Source organism: Marmota marmota, unplaced genomic scaffold (assembly GCF_001458135.2).
Source record: "Marmota marmota marmota unplaced genomic scaffold, marMar, whole genome shotgun sequence".
Classification (NCBI taxonomy): domain Eukaryota; kingdom Metazoa; phylum Chordata; class Mammalia; order Rodentia; family Sciuridae; genus Marmota; species Marmota marmota.
Window position 1 is genome coordinate 700,131 of NW_025999964.1, and position 19,273 is coordinate 719,403.

Sequence of the window (19,273 nt, forward strand, 5' to 3'; positions counted from 1 at the left end):
GGTGGCCAGGGGAACGTTGGTCACACATCTTCAACGTCCCACCTGGACAGGCAAATGAGGCAGCAGCTCCAACCTGAGGCAGCCAGCGACATTTCCCTCTGCTTCCACACCTACCCCATAACGGCCCTCCCCTGTTCACCTTCTGCTGAACTGGGAGCCCCCGGAACCACTTGTGGCCTGGGACTGCCACATTCACAAATCAGTTTGCTCAAATACACGCATTAAAATGCCAACATTTAGCCTTTGACTGTAACAAATGCACCATTCTTGGGGGTGGCAGTGGTGGGCAGGGTATAGGAGACTCCTGTGCCTTCTGCACAATTTTGCTGTGAAGCTAAAATTTGCTGAAACAAATTTTCCAGAGTAACCCACTTATGTCCATAGGCCACAGGGTGAGCGGGAGAGTGTGGTCCTCTCCTGAATCAGCACCCTTGGCACTGTGAGCTCCGGTGCCACTGTGGGATGAGGGTCATGACCTCCCAGGCCCCCAGTAAAGGCAGGAAAGGCCAACCAGTGAGAATCACTGGGAGAGCCAGATGCGCGGGCGCCGGGAGAGGGCTGCTCAGACCCTAGAACCACGGTGCCACCCACCGGCCCTTACCTTTCCTGGGGCCAGTGTCGCTTTGCCTGGCCTCCTCCCGCCTCCTGGACCTGTTTCTGTTGTAGTTCTGGTGGCTGACCACCCACTTGAGGATGCTAGAAGCCACCGTGCGCCGGAAGTCCTCTGGAAGGAAATGGAGGCCTCAGTTGCTGCCCACGTCCAGGACTGGGGATGGGGATGCAGTAGGCAAGGCAAGGCTCCCCATTACTCTCAGCCAGCACCTAAGCCCTGCAGGGCCTCACTTCTGCCCCCAGCTGCCCTGTCTACCCCCTCCTGCTCTTCCCTCCCTGTGCTTTCTCGGGTCCTGTCTTCAGGCCCACCCCCATCTCCACCCGTCTCAGCATAGGGCCAGAGGGATCTTTCTAGAAGCTCTTCTGCTACAGCTCCAGGATGTTCTGGGGTCTCCCAACCACTATCCCCATCCCAGGGCCTCTCTGGGCCCCTGGACCCTCAGGTGGCTGAGCCCTCCTGCCCAGGGGTCTTGTCTGCACCCCCCAGTGCAGATGCAGCACACAGCGGTGGGTCCCGTGTTCCCAGGCTTGAGGCCCAGCCTGGCTCTGAGCAGCACAGTGGTCACTCAGTCCAGGTCAGTGACAAGCAGGCAGAGCAGCTCAGAGCCAATCAGCCACACCCAGCTCTGCAGCCTCTGACACCTCCTCCCTCCCATGCTCCCCGCATTGCCAGTGGAAGTCTCTGGACTGGTTCTCGCTGAGTGGATGGTGGTCCTTCCTTAGCGGTCCTGGCCCTAGGCCGGTGGGACTGCAGACCCCAGGAGGTAGTCCGTCACTTACCCAGGAACTCCTGCTTTTCGCTCTCAGTGCAGAGGCTGTAGCAGCGCGGGAAGAAGGAGTCGGGGTTCACCTGGACGTACCATGGCAGGCTTCGCATGTTCACACACAGCCCAATCTCCAGAGACAGCGGCACGTCAGGGGCCCGCAGGGGCAGCCCGGCTGCACCGCACCCGCAAGGCGAGGACTGTTCGTCCACCTGGGACCCGTCCTTGGCTTGGCCAGTGTGCCCTGAGGAGGGGGCTTCTGTGGCCCTGGGAGCACGCGGTGGTATAGCAAGAGACACAGAGGCGCCCTGGGGTTGTGGGCATCCGGGCAGGTGCCAGCGACCAGCCACAGGAGGTGGGGCATCCTGGGGAGGAGCCCACTGACCCGGCGCGGGCAGGCCCTGGGCCTCAGGGCTGGACAGCCAGCGCCGGGTCAGTGGGCTCCTCCCCAGGATGCCCCACCTCCTGTGGCTGGTCGCTGGCACCTGCCCGGATGCCCACAACCCCAGGGCGCCTCTGTGTCTCTTGCTATACCACCGCGTGCTCCCAGGGCCACAGAAGCCCCCTCCTCAGGGCACACTGGCCAAGCCAAGGACGGGTCCCAGGTGGACGAACAGTCCTCGCCTTGCGGGTGCGGTGCAGCCGGGCTGCCCCTGCGGGCCCCTGACGTGCCGCTGTCTCTGGAGATTGGGCTGTGTGTGAACATGCGAAGCCTGCCATGGTACGTCCAGGTGAACCCCGACTCCTTCTTCCCGCGCTGCTACAGCCTCTGCACTGAGAGCGAAAAGCAGGAGTTCCTGGGTAAGTGACGGACTACCTCCTGGGGTCTGCAGTCCCACCGGCCTAGGGCCAGGACCGCTAAGGAAGGACCACCATCCACTCAGCGAGAACCAGTCCAGAGACTTCCACTGGCAATGCGGGGAGCATGGGAGGGAGGAGGTGTCAGAGGCTGCAGAGCTGGGTGTGGCTGATTGGCTCTGAGCTGCTCTGCCTGCTTGTCACTGACCTGGACTGAGTGACCACTGTGCTGCTCAGAGCCAGGCTGGGCCTCAAGCCTGGGAACACGGGACCCACCGCTGTGTGCTGCATCTGCACTGGGGGGTGCAGACAAGACCCCTGGGCAGGAGGGCTCAGCCACCTGAGGGTCCAGGGGCCCAGAGAGGCCCTGGGATGGGGATAGTGGTTGGGAGACCCCAGAACATCCTGGAGCTGTAGCAGAAGAGCTTCTAGAAAGATCCCTCTGGCCCTATGCTGAGACGGGTGGAGATGGGGGTGGGCCTGAAGACAGGACCCGAGAAAGCACAGGGAGGGAAGAGCAGGAGGGGGTAGACAGGGCAGCTGGGGGCAGAAGTGAGGCCCTGCAGGGCTTAGGTGCTGGCTGAGAGTAATGGGGAGCCTTGCCTTGCCTACTGCATCCCCATCCCCAGTCCTGGACGTGGGCAGCAACTGAGGCCTCCATTTCCTTCCAGAGGACTTCCGGCGCACGGTGGCTTCTAGCATCCTCAAGTGGGTGGTCAGCCACCAGAACTACAACAGAAACAGGTCCAGGAGGCGGGAGGAGGCCAGGCAAAGCGACACTGGCCCCAGGAAAGGTAAGGGCCGGTGGGTGGCACCGTGGTTCTAGGGTCTGAGCAGCCCTCTCCCGGCGCCCGCGCATCTGGCTCTCCCAGTGATTCTCACTGGTTGGCCTTTCCTGCCTTTACTGGGGGCCTGGGAGGTCATGACCCTCATCCCACAGTGGCACCGGAGCTCACAGTGCCAAGGGTGCTGATTCAGGAGAGGACCACACTCTCCCGCTCACCCTGTGGCCTATGGACATAAGTGGGTTACTCTGGAAAATTTGTTTCAGCAAATTTTAGCTTCACAGCAAAATTGTGCAGAAGGCACAGGAGTCTCCTATACCCTGCCCACCACTGCCACCCCCAAGAATGGTGCATTTGTTACAGTCAAAGGCTAAATGTTGGCATTTTAATGCGTGTATTTGAGCAAACTGATTTGTGAATGTGGCAGTCCCAGGCCACAAGTGGTTCCGGGGGCTCCCAGTTCAGCAGAAGGTGAACAGGGGAGGGCCGTTATGGGGTAGGTGTGGAAGCAGAGGGAAATGTCGCTGGCTGCCTCAGGTTGGAGCTGCTGCCTCATTTGCCTGTCCAGGTGGGACGTTGAAGATGTGTGACCAACGTTCCCCTGGCCACCTGTGGTTGGCTCAGCTGGCCCCTGTGGCCTTGGTCCCATTGCTGTTCCATAAAGGTGGTATAGCTGGAGTCCCAGGACCGTAGTTTCTGCAGACTGACTTTATTTGCTTGTCCATAACCCTTTGAGGTCCTGTCCACCATGGGTTGATGGCTGTTCCCTGCAGGGCTGAATAACCTGGCACTCTGGCTTGTTTATCCGCTCGCCCCAAGGGCATCTGTGTGATAAAGCTGCAGTGAAGCTCCGTGGCTGGGTCTTGTGGGTGTAAGTCTTCCACTCATTTGGGTGAATACCAAGGAGTGCGATTGCTAGGCACTGTGGCAGGAATGTGTTGAGTTCCATGAGAAATCGCCCACTGTGTCCCAGGTGGTGGCACCCTGCCTTCCCACCAGCCTGCGCTCACAGATGTGCTGCATGTCCTCGGTGCTGCAGAGTGGTCACAGCATCACCCGCTATTAACTTCAGCTCCTCAGCAACAGGATGTGGAACATCCTGTCCTGCGTGGCTGGCCGTCTCTGCATCTGCGTCTGTCAGATCCCCTGTCCCATCTTAAATCTGGCTGTTGTCTGCTTGCTGTTTCAAGAGTTCTTTGCTGCACTGGATCATTCCGTTACCAAACTGGGAGGTGTTTTCTCCCAGGTGGCCACTTGTCTTCCCCTCTTCTTGACAGGGCCTCTCACAGAGCAGACACATCTGCTTTTAATGAGTTCTGACTTCCCAGTGATTTCTTTCATGGATGGCACCTTTGGCCCCCCATGAAAAGGCGCTGAGACCCCAAGTCGTCTGGATTTTGTTTCTTCTCCTGGGAGTTCTGTAGTTTTCCACTTTACATGGGGCCTGAAACCCTTTGGAGTTAATTTGAGGGAAGATGTGCATTGTGTGCCTGGATTTGGTTTTGTTTGCCTCTGCATTTGGACGCCCAGCTGCTCCACACCCTTGGTTGAAAGACTGTCTTTGCCCATTGTTACATCTGCTCCTTGGTAGAGAGGATGACATCTGTGTGGGCCTGTTCTGGACTCTATTCTGTCCATGGATCTCTATGTATTCTGTCCCCAGGACCATGCTGTCTTGACCACAGTGGGCACAGAAGTTGCTAAGTCAGCTAGAGTTAGTTAGGTTAGTTTTTCTCCTTCGATTTGGAGTTGAAGCAGATTCTGGTCTTGGGCCTCTCGGTATGACTTTAGAATCAGTTTGTCAATATTCACAAAATAACTTGATGTGCTTTCGGTTGGGACTATGTATAGCCCAAACTCTGAAGAACTGACATTAAGATAATATTGAGTCTTTTCTACTCATGCACACAGCATAACTCTTCATTTATTTAGTTCTTTGAGATCATTTATCACAGTTTTGTGGGGTTTTCCTTACACAGATCTTACACATATGTTGTTATTCTTATTTATACATAAATATTTCAACTTTGGGGGTGCTAATATAAATGCTATTTTGTTTTTAATTTCAAATTCCAATTGTTCATTGTTGTTATGTAATAAAGTTATTTCCTCCAGGAGTGTGTGTGTCTGTTTTGGATTTTCTACATAGACAACAATGCCATCTGGAATAAAGACAGTTTTATTTCTTCTTTTCCAATCTGTATACTTTTTATTTCCTTGTCTTATTGCATTATCTAGCATTTCCAACACAGTGTTGAAAATCAGTGGTGAGAGAGGATGTCCTGGCCTTGTTCTGATCCCTGCAAGATAGCTGCTGATTCTCACCATTAAGTATGATGCTAGTTGTGCATCTGTGGTGGATATTCTTTTCACATTGAAGTTTTCTTCCTGAGGGTTTTTATCACGAGTAGGTGTTGGATTTGTCAAATTATTTTCCTGCATCTGATCTTTAGCTTTTTTTTTTTTTTTTGGTACCAGGGATTGAACTAAGGGGTGCTTACACTGAGCCACATCCCCAGCTCTTTTTTGTATTTTATTTTGAGACAGTTTCACAGGTGCTAAGGCTGGCTTTGAACTTGTGATCCTCCTGCCTCAGCCTCCCAAACTGATGGGATTACAGGCATGCAGCACCGTGTCCAGCTTCTTTAGCCTCTTGATGTTATCTGTTAAGTGAGATATTTAAGTCATTTAATATATAGTCGGATGTGACACACAGAGAGACATTCAGAATGGAATAGCAAAAAGACTAGGCTCATGACAGATCCAGAAGGAAGAGTCAGTCTGCCTTACAGGTAAGAGGAGGGTTTCCACACAGAATGTGGGTGCTCAACCAGTGTGTGGAGAGCAAGAGCTGGGGCATCCAGGGCAAAGCCTCCACTGGGGTCCACAGCCCCACCTAAGTGAGTTTTGCTCCTGTGGACTTCCTCTCTGTGTCCACCTGCTGTGCCCCTTGCCTCCGGCAGTTCAGACTCGGGCGTGACCGTCTGTCTCTCCAGCTTGGAGACGGTGTTTTTGCCTCACTTCTCTGATAGATCAGGGAAGAGCTGTTAGTTTTTCATGGGCTCAGCTTTTTCTTGTGAGAATGGAGTGTGACTTTCGTGCATAAATAAAATAAAGGTATGGTGTCCATCTACTAAAAACAAATTTAAAAAAAAAAAAAAGGAGGAAATCTGAGTGCCTGTGGTCATCTCTGCAGAAGTGTTGCTGGGAAGTCTGTGCCGCATCACAGCTGCCCCTGCAAGTGACTCCTGAGTCCCCCGTTGCTTTCACACACTGCAGGCTCGCCCCAGGGCCAGGGGGGCCATGGTTGCTTTCAGTCAGTACCCACATCCCTGATGCTGCCCAAGACTTGCTTTCACCCTGCACTTCCTGAGATTGAACAGTGGTCCTGAGGCCTGGGGTTCAGAAGGATGTGGTGCTGTGTGATGGACAGGTGCAGGGGCCTCGGGGACATCTGTGCATGTGCTCTGAGAAGCCGGTCGTGCTGGGGAGCACCTACAGTAGCCCAATGTGGTCATATCAGAGTTTTTGAAAAAGTTTGCAAGTAGCATCTCCTTGCTGGCAGGAGAGCTGTCTGGTCCTCAGAGGGGAAGGGGTGCACGCCAAGCAGAGGAGGACGGTCCAGTGCGGGGAGAGGTCCCCTGCCCAGAAGGAGGTATCACCCTGTGGTGGCTGCCTAGAGGACCTCTGTGGCTGAGTGATGGCCTTTGTCCCCTTGGCATGGGACACACCAACACCTGTGCTTGGGTTTCAGATCCTGAGGATGCAGATGAGAAGTTCAGGGGCCTCTCGGGGCAGCTTGTGGACACAGCCTGCAAGGTGTGCCAGGCCTACCTGGGGCAGCTGGAGCATGAGGACATCGACGTGTCCGAGAGCAGCAAAGAGGAGCTCTCCGAGGATGAGTGGAATGACCTGATCCAGCAGTACTACTCCCTTGTCCAGTAAGACATGCCTCCCATGGCCCTGAGTGCAGAGGCACGGATGTGGGCACTTGCACTGGCCTCCGTTCCCCTGGGGGTATCAGGAGCTTCCTGGGGCCAGCAGCCTTTAGTGCTGGGCTCCTGTCTGGGCATCGGGTGCCTGCCTGGGCATCTGGACTCCTGCCTGGATGTCTGGTGCTTGTCCAGGTGTCAGGCTCCTGCCTGAGCAGTGGGACTTCAGCCCGCGTTGGGCTGTATGTCAGGGCTCCTGCTTGTGTGTCGGGGCTCCTGCCTGGGTGTCGGGGCTCCTGTCTGGGTGTTGGGCTGTGTGTCAGGGTTCCTGTCTGTGTGTCAGGGCTCCTGCTTGTGTGTCGGGGCTCCTGTCTGTGTGTCGGGGTTCCTGTCTGTGTGTCAGGGCTCCTGTCTGTGTGTCGGGGCTCCTGCCTGGATGTCAGGGCTCCTGCCTGGGTGTTGGGGCTCCTGCCTGTGTGTTGGGTGTCTCTCTGGGTGCTGGGCTGCCCAGGTCTTCTGCTGCCTGTCCCCCCAGTCCCCTGCTGGCTGTGGACAGGAAGACACCCTTGGGTGCCTCTGGGTACCACCTTTATGTGTAGCCTCACTTGATCCCACAGCAGCCTGGCAGGTCTGAGCAGCTGCACCTGGCTGGCTCTGGGTAGTAGGTGAGGGACTGTCTGCAGGGCTGCCCAGGCCTGGGCTGTCCAGGATGCTCACTATCCCTACTGCTGCAGCCCTATTCACCTCCCCCCCTCCGGGGGGCCAAGTCCTTCCCAGCCACCATGGGGGAGAAGAGAGGGGCGGAGGCGGCCCAGGCCCCTTGGGGCAAAGGAGGGGGACAAGCCCCCATTCAGGAGGGTCTGCTGGGCTTCCATGCCATCCCAGGGCATTTTGGTCCCTGTCCCTTCTTTCCTTCCTCCTTCCTGTCCTGCTGAGGCACAAAGTGGACCCTGTCACTGGTGTGGTGTGCAGCGTGGGTGCAGTGATGGGGGTGGTGAACCTGGCAGCCACACGCTGTCAGGAGGGGACCAAGCTAGCCCCTCGGCCTGGCCACCCGGAGGCTCTCGCCTCTGCTTCCTGCCAGCTGGGGGCGAGAGGACAAGGGGCGGGCGGGCGGGTGGGGAGTGGACACGGCACTGCCGCTCTCTGGCCCCTGAGTAATCCGAAGATACTGGCACTCCTCTGAGGACCTGATGGTGTCCCCTCCTTCTTCCTGAGATGCCGAGGGGACCTTAGAGATGCCAGCCACGTTTGGAGACTTCCGTGTCTCTCTTGACCCTGTGGCCGCTGGCTCGAATGCAGTGAAGTAGCCTTCTCTTCTGTGATCACAGGAGATTTATCTTCTGTCGTAAAGAAATACCCTCTTAGCCTCTTCTGAGTGATTCTTCCCTTACTTTCCACTTTTTCTGATAAAGTACAGCGATGCTGGCCTTCTGTTTACTCTGTGTGTGTGTGTGTGTGTGTGTGTGTGTGGCTACAGGGTGGAGCCAAGGCCTGGGGCCTGCTAGGCCCTCTACACTGAGCTACCCTGCCCTCCACACCAGCGTTCTTTAGTTTGCAAGGTATGGATCTTTTTTGTTGTTGTTGTTCCAACCTTTTGCTTTTTATCTACTGGTACCTTTATATTTAAAGTGTGTCATAGTGTCACTGTCATCCCAGAGACTTGGGAGGCTGTTGTAGGAGGATCACATTCAAGGCCAAACCTGGCAACTTAGTGAGAACCTGCCTCAAAATAAAAGAGTAAATAAACAGGGCTGGGCTGCTGCTCTGTGGTAGGGCACCCCCGGGCTCAGTCCCCAGGGCTCAGCTCCGTGGTAGGGCACCCCGGGCTCAGTCCCCAGGGCTGTAAAGATAAACAACAAGCAGTTATGTTGGGCCTGCTGTTTGTCCATCAAGCTGTCTTTCCATCAGTGCAGGCCAGGAGCCCTCTGCACACGATGCCATGAGTGTTCAGCTTGCAGTCTCTGTTCTGATGACAGATGGCCTCCTGCTTTCTGTCCCCACTGCCCTTTCCCTCTGACACTTCTGCATCGCTCTGGACATCTTCGACTCTGATGGTCTGCCTCAGAGTTGTCTCACTGTTCCCTGGACAAGTGGGAGACTCCAGCAGCCAAGCGCCCCACCCCTGCCCCAGGGTCTCCCTTCTGCAGGCAGTGACCCCTGAGGCGCCTCCATCGCGTCTTCTCCAGCCTGTGGTCCTCCCCATGTCTGCTGCCGAGTCTCCTGCACTGGCTGCAGCTGGTCTTCGAGTTGAGGGGCGAGCCGGCCGGGCAGCTGGGGAGCTCTCTACAGTGCCTCTCCATGATGCGGGCTGTGGCACTGGGCCGAGAGGCCGGCTGCGGCTCCCACTGCCATGCCCCCAACACTCTTTCTTGGGCTGCTTTTCAAGGTTTTCTCTTTCTTTTCCTGAAGTTTGACTTTGCTGTGCCTGGATGTGGCTTTGTTTGGTTTCTCTGTCTCAGGGTTTGAGGAGTTTTAAATCTAGGGCTGTCTTCTGTGGTTTAGAGAAGTTCTTGTCTGTGGCCTCCACAGGTGTTGCCAGGCCCCATTCCCTGCTGGCCTCCCCACCCCACTGGCTTCCCCACGCCCACTGGCCTCCCCACGCCCACCGGCCTCCCCACGCCCACCGGCCTCCCTGCACCCTGGCTTTATCGTGGAGACCACCCGGTGGGCTCTCCTGGTCTCCTTGCTCTGTTCTGAGGCCGAGCCTGGGTATCTTCCACTGGCCTGTCTGGGGTCTCCTGGTTCCGTCTGGACCCACGTGCTTCACCCTGTGGCACGCCCGTCCCTGCTGGTGGTCTGCCTGGCTCTGGCACCAGGTCTGGGTTCCCTCTTGCCGTTGGTCCTCGTCTCCACTCACATTCTGCTCTCTTTTCCTGCTCCTTGGTTCTTCCTGCCAGCCAGACCTCATGCAGGAAGGAAGTGGGGACTGCCGTGTGTGACGTCCCCTGGGGCCACACCCTGTGGCGGTGAAGCCATGGCGAGGGGCCCAGGTCCTCAGCCAGTCAGTGCTTCTGATCTGCATCCTCAGGTCCAACTGACAGCTGTGGGTGGCCGTGGGCCAGCTCTGGGTCAGGTGTCTGGGGGATGTGAGAAGCCTGCCGCAGGCCCGGCCCAGAGACGGCCTCCTGAGCCCCACAGCTGGGGCGGCCTCACTGTTTCTGTGCAGATGACCCAGGTTCCACTGAGGGAGGACAGCTGGGAAACGCTGTGCGTCCAGCCCCTCTGGCAAGTCCCAGTGACAGTTCACATGGCCACGTGGCTTCTCCTCCCTCAGTGAAGCCCTCCCCAGGACTGAGCCCCAGCCTGCAGCCAGGGAAGAAAATGACCCGCATGCCTTCGGAGGAAAGGCGCCCTGAGCCCCTCACTCCTGCAGTCCACCCTGCTTCCGCAGTGCTGTGTGGGTCAGGAGGTCAGGACTGGCCGCACAGCAGGCCCTCTTCAGGTTGTCAAGGGGCACATGGCTACTGTGCCCACCCATGCCACCTGGTGAGGGAGCCCTGAGGGCTCTGTGCTTCACCCTGTGGCACGCCCGTCCCTGCTGGTGGTCTGCCCAGTTGCTGGGCCTCCCTCCCTTGCCACTGCCCACTGGCACTCGCCCTGCTTCCCTCACAGCTCCGGCTCCCTGAGGCGCCCACCCTGGTCCACTGTTTCTGGGCTCCAAGCTGCCCGGGGCTATTCTCCGTGGCTTTGCAGGGTCAGTCCTGCTTGGTTTTCTGCGTTTTGGCCCTTCCCAGGGCAGCTCCTGACTCCTGTGGTCCCTCAGCTGCGTCTGAAGAGCTGCTCTTGATATTCCTTCCAGGGATGATCTGGGGTGGGAACCTCGTGGTTCCGCTTCTTTCTCAGCCTGTGTCCTTCAGTTTTGAAGGACGCCTTCTCTGGAGCGAAGTCCTCCACCTGCGGAGTTCTTGGGTTGCTCGGCTGTGCCTTGCGGCCACGGCTGCCTCACCCTTCAGCACTCTTCTGTCCAGGAGGCCAGGTGCTTTCTCCTGCTGCTCCGAGGTTCTGGCTTTGGTTTCAGTGGCTTGGGCGGCGGTCCTGGGAGTCCTGGTCTTCCTGCTCATCCTGCGGGGGCCTTGTCCCGCGGCTCTGGGGAACCGCTGGCTAACCGCAGGTGCAGTGTGCGGCCGGCTGCCTCCCCCTGGCCGCTGTGCCCTGCCCTGTGCCAGGCCCTTCCGGTCCACTCTGGATACTAGCCTGAGTCCTCCCTTCAGCTGAACACAGCCGGGCAGGGCGGCTCCTGCATAGTCACAGCTCACGCCATCACAGGAAGACCCCGCCCTGCTGGCCCTTCAGAATGCTCCGTCCTCAGTGGGCCTGTTCCCCATGCTCCTACCAAGGAGGTCGGTCTCTGCTGCTTCTCCTCACAGGCTCTTCAGAGCCCGGGCGCGTCTCCTGCCCATGCTTCGGGTGGTTTGTGGGGTGCGCTCAGAATCCTGGTATGGGGGGGTGGGTGGCCGGAAAATGCGCCGCTCTTGGAGTCCAGTCTACCTGCATTTCTCTTTGGGAGAACACTTTGGAAGTCACTGCAGAGAGCCTCGCTGCTTCTGGGCCCCCATTCTGCCTCTGTGTGCTGGCCCGCCACCTCCAGCTAACTTGTGCTTGTGGCTCAGGACCCCAGACACACCACCGCATGGGTGGTGAGGTGCCTTGTCATCGGTGGTCCCAGGGCCCTGTCACAAGCCCAGGACCCGCGTCAGAATTGCACAGAGGCACTATAGACACAGACTTTCCAAGGGAATGGTCTGGCCAGCTCTCCGGGAGTCCACATACACCTTGGTGATCATATGTCCACTTCTTCTATTTCAGCCTAAGTTTAAAAATATACTTATTGAGTTACAATTTGAACATAGGTTCTTGATTTTTAACATCTTACCAGTTTCCAAGCACATACGAATCACGGAGCCCTTTGAATATATTCACATAGTTGAGTCCGTGTTAAAATGCAACGCTGTGTGTAAGTAACGTGTTTGCTCGTCTTTATGTAGCCTACAAACATATGCGTGTTGTACATAACACGGGCATAATTCAGATTAGAAATGAAGAAACAAAATCACCCCGTTCCACTGAATGCAGCAAGTACCCTGAAGACAAAGACTTCCAGAGTAATGCTTTAAAAAAAACCCCAAAGACTCAACTAGGTTCACGGAGACCCCTTTTACATGTGACTGCGGGACACTCAGGAGTGAAACCAAGAGAAGACGCTCGGGGAAGCAGCAGCAAGGGAGGCTGCTGTGGCTGCGTCTGGTCAGATGCGCACGTCACCATCAGGCGCCTTCAGAGCCAAAAGTGAAGCCTGACGGTCAAAGCGCCCACCAGGCAGGTGCAGGGACCATGCCCAACGTGAATGCCATGGAGGCATGGGCTCTGGAGAAAGGGCTAAGCCAGACAGCAACCTCAGAAGACAGGTGTGAAAGCTGCACATTTGGAAACCCAGAAACCCATTTAAAAGTGACCCATGGCAGCCAGGTGTGATCCCAGCGGCCAGGAGGCTGGGGCAGAAGAACACAGTGCAAGGCCAGCCTTGGAGACTGGTGAGCCCTGAGTCAGAACAAAATGAAATGACAAGGGCTGGGAATGTGGCTCAGTGGTAGAGCACCCCTGGGTTCACCCCCGTACCAAAAAAGGAAAAAAAGTGACCAGCAAATTCTGTCACCTTTGCAGAAGAGATTAAGTGATGATTTCAACATTCACAAAAACGCTACGATTTTATCCCTGTCCATGTTCAGGTTTTCAGCAAACCAGGAAGAGAGAAGCTTGATGCTTCTCAGCGGGATACACTGAAGTGTGGTCCTGAAATCAGAATGGTCCGCAGACGCTCACCGCCGTCCTCTGATCAGCAGGCTGGCGCGTCCAGCAGTTGGGAGACGAGGGGAAAGACAAAGAGCACAGGTGGAGAGAAGCGCGTTATTTGTAGATGGTGTGATGGTGCACATAGAAAATTTTAAGAAATTTAAAAATATTAGAATTAAGTGAATTTAACAAGGTCTCCGGACTCAAGATTAATACAAAGTCATTCTATTTCCATGTGCTAGCAGAGAGGGTAAGACTAACATTTAAAATCACAGTATACAATAAAAAGCAACAACAGAGATCTAGAAATAAATCTAGCAAAACTCATTCCAGTCCCTAAACTGAAAGTAATAAGCTCAGAGGTGTCAGGTGCCTAATATATGTGTATGAGCGTGTAAAAATGTGCTCACAAATCAGGACACTTACTGGTGTGGTTTGTTCCTCCAGACCAACCCAAAGGTCAACAGAATCCCAATTGAAATCTAGGCAGGGATTTCTTTGGAGGCAAGAGAAATTAAAGTGACTCTAAAATTTATACAGCTATATAATAATAATTTAAGACAAGAGAGGCTCGATCAAGAAAAACAAAATTAGAGGATTTTATGCTCCAATTTCAAGACTAAGTCTGTAATAATAAGGTATATTGGGATAGAATAGAAGATCCATCCAGCGCAGCAGGACGGAGACCCCAGGAACGGGTCCTCATTCAATTGTCCATGTAACCTGAGGCCAGGCCCCTCAGTGGACAGCACTGGGGCCACGGGCAGCACGTGGAATCCTGCTTCACAGACACACAAAGAGGAACTGGAGACAGGATGTGAGAGAGTTAAGAAACCAACACTGGGGCGACCTCCAGCACCCAAGGGAAGATTTCCACAGTCCACCAGGATGAGAAGACCAATGCTGTGCGTGCTGGGGGCGTTATGTGCCGTTCGTTTCTCAGACAGCGCTGCGTTGAGGTTCACTACGAGGCGTCCCCGGAGCTCATGAGGCAAAGGCAAGAAGGTTCAGAGGTGAAGTGACTGGGTTACGAGAGCCGTAACCTGGTTAGTGGGTTCACCCACCGGCAGGGGTTAGCTGGTGGTGACTGCTGGCAGTGGGGGTGGCGGAGGAGCTGGGCCACGGGGGTGGCCCGTGGGGTTTCCATTTTGTTCCTGGTGAGCAGAGCTCTCTGCTTCCTGGTGCCGTGCCCTGAGCTGCTCTCCTCCTCCAGGCCCATGAGGTGCTGCCTCATCTGGGCCCAGAGCTATGGCGTCAGCTGCCCCAGGACTGAACCTCTAAACCGTGAGCCCCCACATAAGCTTTCCCTCCTCTCGTTCTTGTCGGGTCTCTCGGTCGCCGTGGTGACCAGCCGACTGGAGTGCACTATGGACTGAACGGAAAGGCGAGCCATGCAGTGTCCTGGAGACCATGACAGCCCGCGGGTCCCGTGAGGCCTCCCCTAGTCACTCTGAGGACGGCTGTGGGTCAGGAAGAGGCGTCCGATGGAAACGTTCAGGAGTCCACAAGAGAAGGCTTTCAGATGCCCCCAGACAGGAGCTCGTGAGGGGAGAGCGGCTTCCTGGCTCTGGAGGCCACCCACCCCACACGTGTGGGCCCCTGCAACTCGCACGGTTCCCACAAATCCAGGCATCTGCACACCCCGTGTCCAACTAGTCATCCCGAGGTCTTCACCCACGAGGGCGGATGCGTGTGCTCAGAAAGGCCTTGTTCCGAGAGCCCAGACCTGGCACTGGCTCTGCTGCCCGAGGCGCAGCGGCCAGGCGAGCCTCGCCGCCTGTCCTGAGAGGCCATCAGGTGTAAGTTCCAGGCAAAGCCGGTGCAGGCGGTAGAAAGTCAGAACGCAAGTGGCTGCTGTCCAGGGGCGGAGTCCTAGGGAACCTGCTGAGGAGCAGCGTTTGTCCTCGTCCCTCGTGGCACTTGGTGTTGAGCACTCCCCTTTTTTGGGTAGGGCGTTATGCACTTGACCACATTTTCTTAGACCTCAATAAAAAGGAAGGTCCCAGGGGTCACGGAGGCCCCCTGCGTCTGGTCAGGAGGGGGGGCGGTGGAGTCTGGTCTGGGCTGCTCTGCAGGGGCCGGCAGGGAGCCTCAGGAGCACGTGTCCTTACTGGCCAAGGCTCGTGGGGTCCCCGCGCACCAGGACCCAGTGAGCCTGGCCGGCGGCACCACCCTTTCTCAGGTCGGGGTGGGAGTGACTCCGTCTGTTCTCCTGAGCGGCAGGGCCCAGAGCCTGGCCTGCCGGTCCTTCCGGAAGCCCGCCGGGGCTCTGGCTCACGTACGCTGGCTCTCAGAGTTGTGGCCTCCCAGCTCCCCTCCACCGCAGACCCAGGCAGGGCAGCTCCTGGAGGAGGGGTCCTTCCAGACTTGGGCGCCGTGTCCTGGGAGAGGCTGAGAGACTCCTTCCCCTGGGGCGGCCACTGCTTAACCTCCCCAAGCCACAGCCATGGGAGCAGCCTGTGGCCAGGAGCCACCTCACGGCAGGTCTGGGGCCAGCTCAGGCCACAGCTTTCTGGGGCAGGGGCTGCACCTGCTCGCTGAGCCTCGACGCCCTCCTGCTCTACCACCCAAGAGGGTTCTCAGGGGCGTGGGGCCCTGACTGCTACTCAGCCAGCACGGCAGAGCCCTCACTCTGTCCCCTGCTCCCTGCCTGCAGCAGGGCAGTCACTGCTGGGGGCTCATGTGCTCTTGGCCCCCCCAACTGCAGCTCCACAAGGATGGCCGCCCACATGGCCAGGGTCACTTTCTCCTGGATGCTGCCCTCCCTCCCAGCAGGGCAACAGAACCCAGATGCCCCTCAGCCTGGGTCATGGCCAGTGTGCTGGGCCCTGTGCAGGAAGCGTGGCCTGGTGCTTACTTCCTCCTGAGCTGCTGGGCTGCCAGCCGCAGAGGGTCCCATGCCATGGGCTGCTGAGGTGCTGCGTGGGAGCTTCTCCAGGTGCAGAGGGTTCCGCAGACTCTGAGATGCTCGGCAGCTCCACTGGCCTTAGTGCCACAAGATCCTGGGGCCTCCTGGGTCAGGCCACTGCTGCCTGGCTCTGCAAAACCACCAACAATATCTTGGGGTCTGGGCAGCAGCGGACTCACAGGGTGGTCACTGGCCACTGGTGTGGACTGGAAGGTCTGCATGGCATGTCCATTTCTTCCGGGGGACCATCGGACGCGGTGCATGCAGATGGACCCTCTGCATAGGGACCGGCCACCTCCAGTGGTTCCCATGTGGCCCCAGGCCTGGCATCCTGGGTACACAGGCAGCCAGATCCACAAGGTGGGTCCCCACTTCTTGACCTCCCTGTCCAGGAGCACTCTGGCAGGCCTGGGTCCCTGGCTGTGCTCTGGTTGGCAGGACACCCTGGCCTGCCCCAGCCGGTCCTCGACCCACGTGCACTGGGCGTGGCCAGCTCTGCAGCCTCACGCACTTTCCGCATCTTGCTTTGTAGCGGCGATGCTTTCATCTCCAGTTCAAGGAGTTACTTTTCGCAGTGCCAGGCTCTGCTGAATAAGATCACTTCTGTGAACCCCCAGACAGAGATCGACGGGCTCCGGAACATCTGGATCATCAAACCTGCAGCCAAGTCCCGGGGCCGAGGTGAGTTCCCCGGGAATGGGTGCTCCATGGGCATGAGCCACCCTTGTTGACATCCACCCAAGGGGTTCGGGAGCGAGCCGTGGTCTCCAGCTTGTGGCCCTGTGGGGAGGTGGGGAGCTGGGGTGGCGGTCACTGGGGGCTCAGGACTCACAGGTGCCTGGTGGAGGAGGAGGACGCACAATTCCGTCTCAGTGCTATGTTCAGGTCTGCCAGTTAACCAGTGTCTCTCCTCGTCTGCATTCCCAGGTTAGACTGGTTTGTGGTCGGCCTTCTCTATTACCTTGGTTGAGCTTAGTGACAGGCTCACGCCAGCCTTTAAAACAGAGAGTGGACGTTCATCTCAGGGAGAGCGATTCCTACACCTTAATTCACTAGCAAACTCATCCCTAAAACCCAGACTCTTGCTGAGTGTGGTGGCCACACCTACAATCCCAGCAACTCAGGAGGCTGAGGCAGGAAGATCACAAGTTCAAGGCCATCCTCACAATTTAGTGAGGCCGTCAGTAATTTAGTGAGACCCTGTCTCAAAATAAAAAATAAAAATGACTGCCAGTGTAGCTCAGTGGTAAAGCACCCCTGAGTTCAATCCCCAGTGCTGAAAACTAGACACATTAATTAACTAAAATAAAAACCAGCTTCTCTCTTAGAGCAGAGCCCTAACACTGCTTAGATTTTGTCTGTGGTTGTGGTTACTGCCTATTCAGGTTTTTTACTTCATTTTCTCAAATTACAGCCATTATTATATTCTGATTTTTTTCCTAATGGAGTGAGTGTTTTTGTATGTTTCGGTAGAACTCAAGGTGGTTTTCTCGTTTTACCCGTGTTTTCAATCAACTTTTGGTGGCATTTTCCAGTCTTCCTGTTAGGCACGTCCCCCTTATCTCTGACTTGAGTGCTGAACTCACTTGTCCCCAGTGCTGTGAGATTCCCTCTGTGGACAGCCTTCGCGGTACCCTCTTGTTTGTGATTCAGAATGTCGTCTTCTTCCTGGGTGTCCGAGTCGGCTTTATTTTTAGTTTGGATATTCTATTTGCATCCTGAATTATTTTGAATAGTTTGTTGATTTTTGTGATCTTAAAACATGCATTAATGTGTGGTTTTGTTGCATTCAGTCCTGACCCTCTCCCTGAGCCTCCTCTTGCCTGGCAGGTGTGGTCCACACCCCGTGTCCTGCAGACTTCTTTCTGCTCTTCTGCCCACCCCTGCCCTGTACTCTGCCCGTCCAGCCAGCCAGACCTTCCTCCCACTGCATGGGCACCTTGACCCCTGTCTAAAGCCAGAGCACAGCACTCCTCTCTGTTGGTCCCTGGCTGTGCGCTCCCTGCTCCTGCCCAGGTGTCTGGGGCTCAGTGACTTCAGGAGTTGGTTGCCATGTCCTGAGCTCTTGTGTCAGGCAGGGTCTCCACTCCCTGGAACTGAAGGGACCAGTCTCGTGCCCTGTGAGGAGCTCTCCCTCATGCCTCTGGAGTTCTGTGGACAGAGCGTCCCTCCACCCTGTGTCAGTCAGGATAGACCCAGGATAGACCCCTGGTGTCAGGAAATGGCAGCCCCAAATCTCAGTGGCCCTCAGCAAAACGTTGTCACTCAGGCTTGTGGTCATTGTGGCTGGCCTGGGCAGACCACCAGGCGCTCTGCCCATCAAGTCCCCTACCTGGGGACCCCATTCCCTCAGGCTTCAGAGTTGTCACGGCAGAGAAAGGCAGGGACGCACACAGTGAGGCAGCACACAGTGAGGCCTGCCCTCCTGCCCACGTGTCCCAGCCACTGCAAGTCACCTGGCCTAAGGGGGTGATGGGGAACCGAGAGAGAACTCAGGGACTCCACCTTCCACGCGTACCACGTCCATCAGGGCACCATTAGTGTCCTGACCGTCCAGCCCTCGAAGGTCCCACTGCCCCTGCCATGTCCCTCCTGGATCTCTGCATCCCCCTCTCTGGAGTGTGGACGGTGGCCCTGCAGTGGGCAAGCTGGGCACTAACTATGGCTTCCTCCACTGAGGGGGAAGCTGCCCTGCCCAGCTGGCCGTGCTGTCTCCTGGTCCTGGACCCAAGGCAAGGTGGGCGCTGGAGCTGAGCTGGGACCATAGAGGCCGTGCCGCAGGCCTGAGCTGTGGCCTCTTGCAGACATAGTGTGCATGGACCGGGTGGAGGACATCCTGGAGCTGGCGGCTGAGGAACTGCCCACCAAGGACAACAAGTGGGTGGTGCAGAAGTACATCGAGACGCCCATGCTCATCTATGACACCAAGTTCGACATCAGGCAGTGGTTCCTCGTCACAGACTGGAACCCCCTGACCATCTGGTTCTACAAGGAGAGCTATCTGCGGTTTTCCACACAGCGCTTCTCCCTGGACAACCTTGACAGGTCAGTGGAGGGCTGTCATGCCCACAGTGCCAAGCACTGGGGTGTGTGTGGGCAGGTGCCCCAGCTGCCGACCGCTCCACACACTCACGGTCGCCTTCCACCACCAAAGCACTGGGGCACCAGGCAGAGGCTCAGACATCCGGGAACAGGGCACCCTCGGTGGTGAACCCCACCTCACCAGGTACCAGCACGGACAGGACAGTGAGGGCCTGTGACTCCTAAGGGACGTGCCATCCACACGAGCATCCCCCAGCCTCTGCCCGAACCAGGGCTCCCTCTTGCAGTTTTGTGAGTGGCCCAACAGAGACCTTGCTGGGGTGAACTCTACCCCGACGGGGGGTGGGCAGCCACACCCAAGTCCCACCTGTTAGGTCACACCTGGGGTAGGGCTGCTGGCTAATTGTCCAGAACAAGGGGGTCCAGAGGGACGGGATCGGGAACTCTCTGTGCAAAGAACCCCAGGGAGCCCTCGCCAGCCCCATGCCTGCCCCACGATGCCTCACCAAGCCATGAGCGCCTGCCTGGCAGCTCCCACACCCTGCTGAGCCTGCTTCTCCGTCTGGACTGACAGAGGACTCCAGAGTCTGCCTGCGTGGCTGTGGCCGCCTGTGCACAGACCCGAGTGGCAGGCAGGGC

At 56.9% G+C, this 19,273-nt stretch overlaps 1 protein-coding gene across 14 annotated transcripts in view; it reads left to right on the forward strand.

The window, feature by feature from the left end:
• Positions 1–19,273, forward strand: part of Ttll8 (tubulin tyrosine ligase like 8) — a 72,551-nt gene that overhangs the window by 14,687 nt on the left and 38,591 nt on the right. For 13 of the 14 annotated variants that reach the window (XR_007347626.1, XR_007347628.1, XR_007347627.1 and 10 more), the window contains 6 exons: positions 2,063–2,177; positions 2,846–2,968; positions 6,714–6,900; positions 16,125–16,273; positions 18,397–18,637; positions 18,747–18,818. Coding sequence is in view for 5 of the 14 variants with exons in the window: in XM_048803208.1 (XP_048659165.1) it covers positions 2,063–2,177; positions 2,846–2,968; positions 6,714–6,900; positions 16,125–16,273; positions 18,397–18,637; positions 18,747–18,818 (887 nt within the window). In the remaining 9 variants the exon portion in view is untranslated. The remainder of the gene's footprint in view (positions 1–2,062; positions 2,178–2,845; positions 2,969–6,713; positions 6,901–16,124; positions 16,274–18,396; positions 18,638–18,746; positions 18,819–19,273) is intronic. The other variant, XM_048803210.1, reaches the window with a different exon arrangement.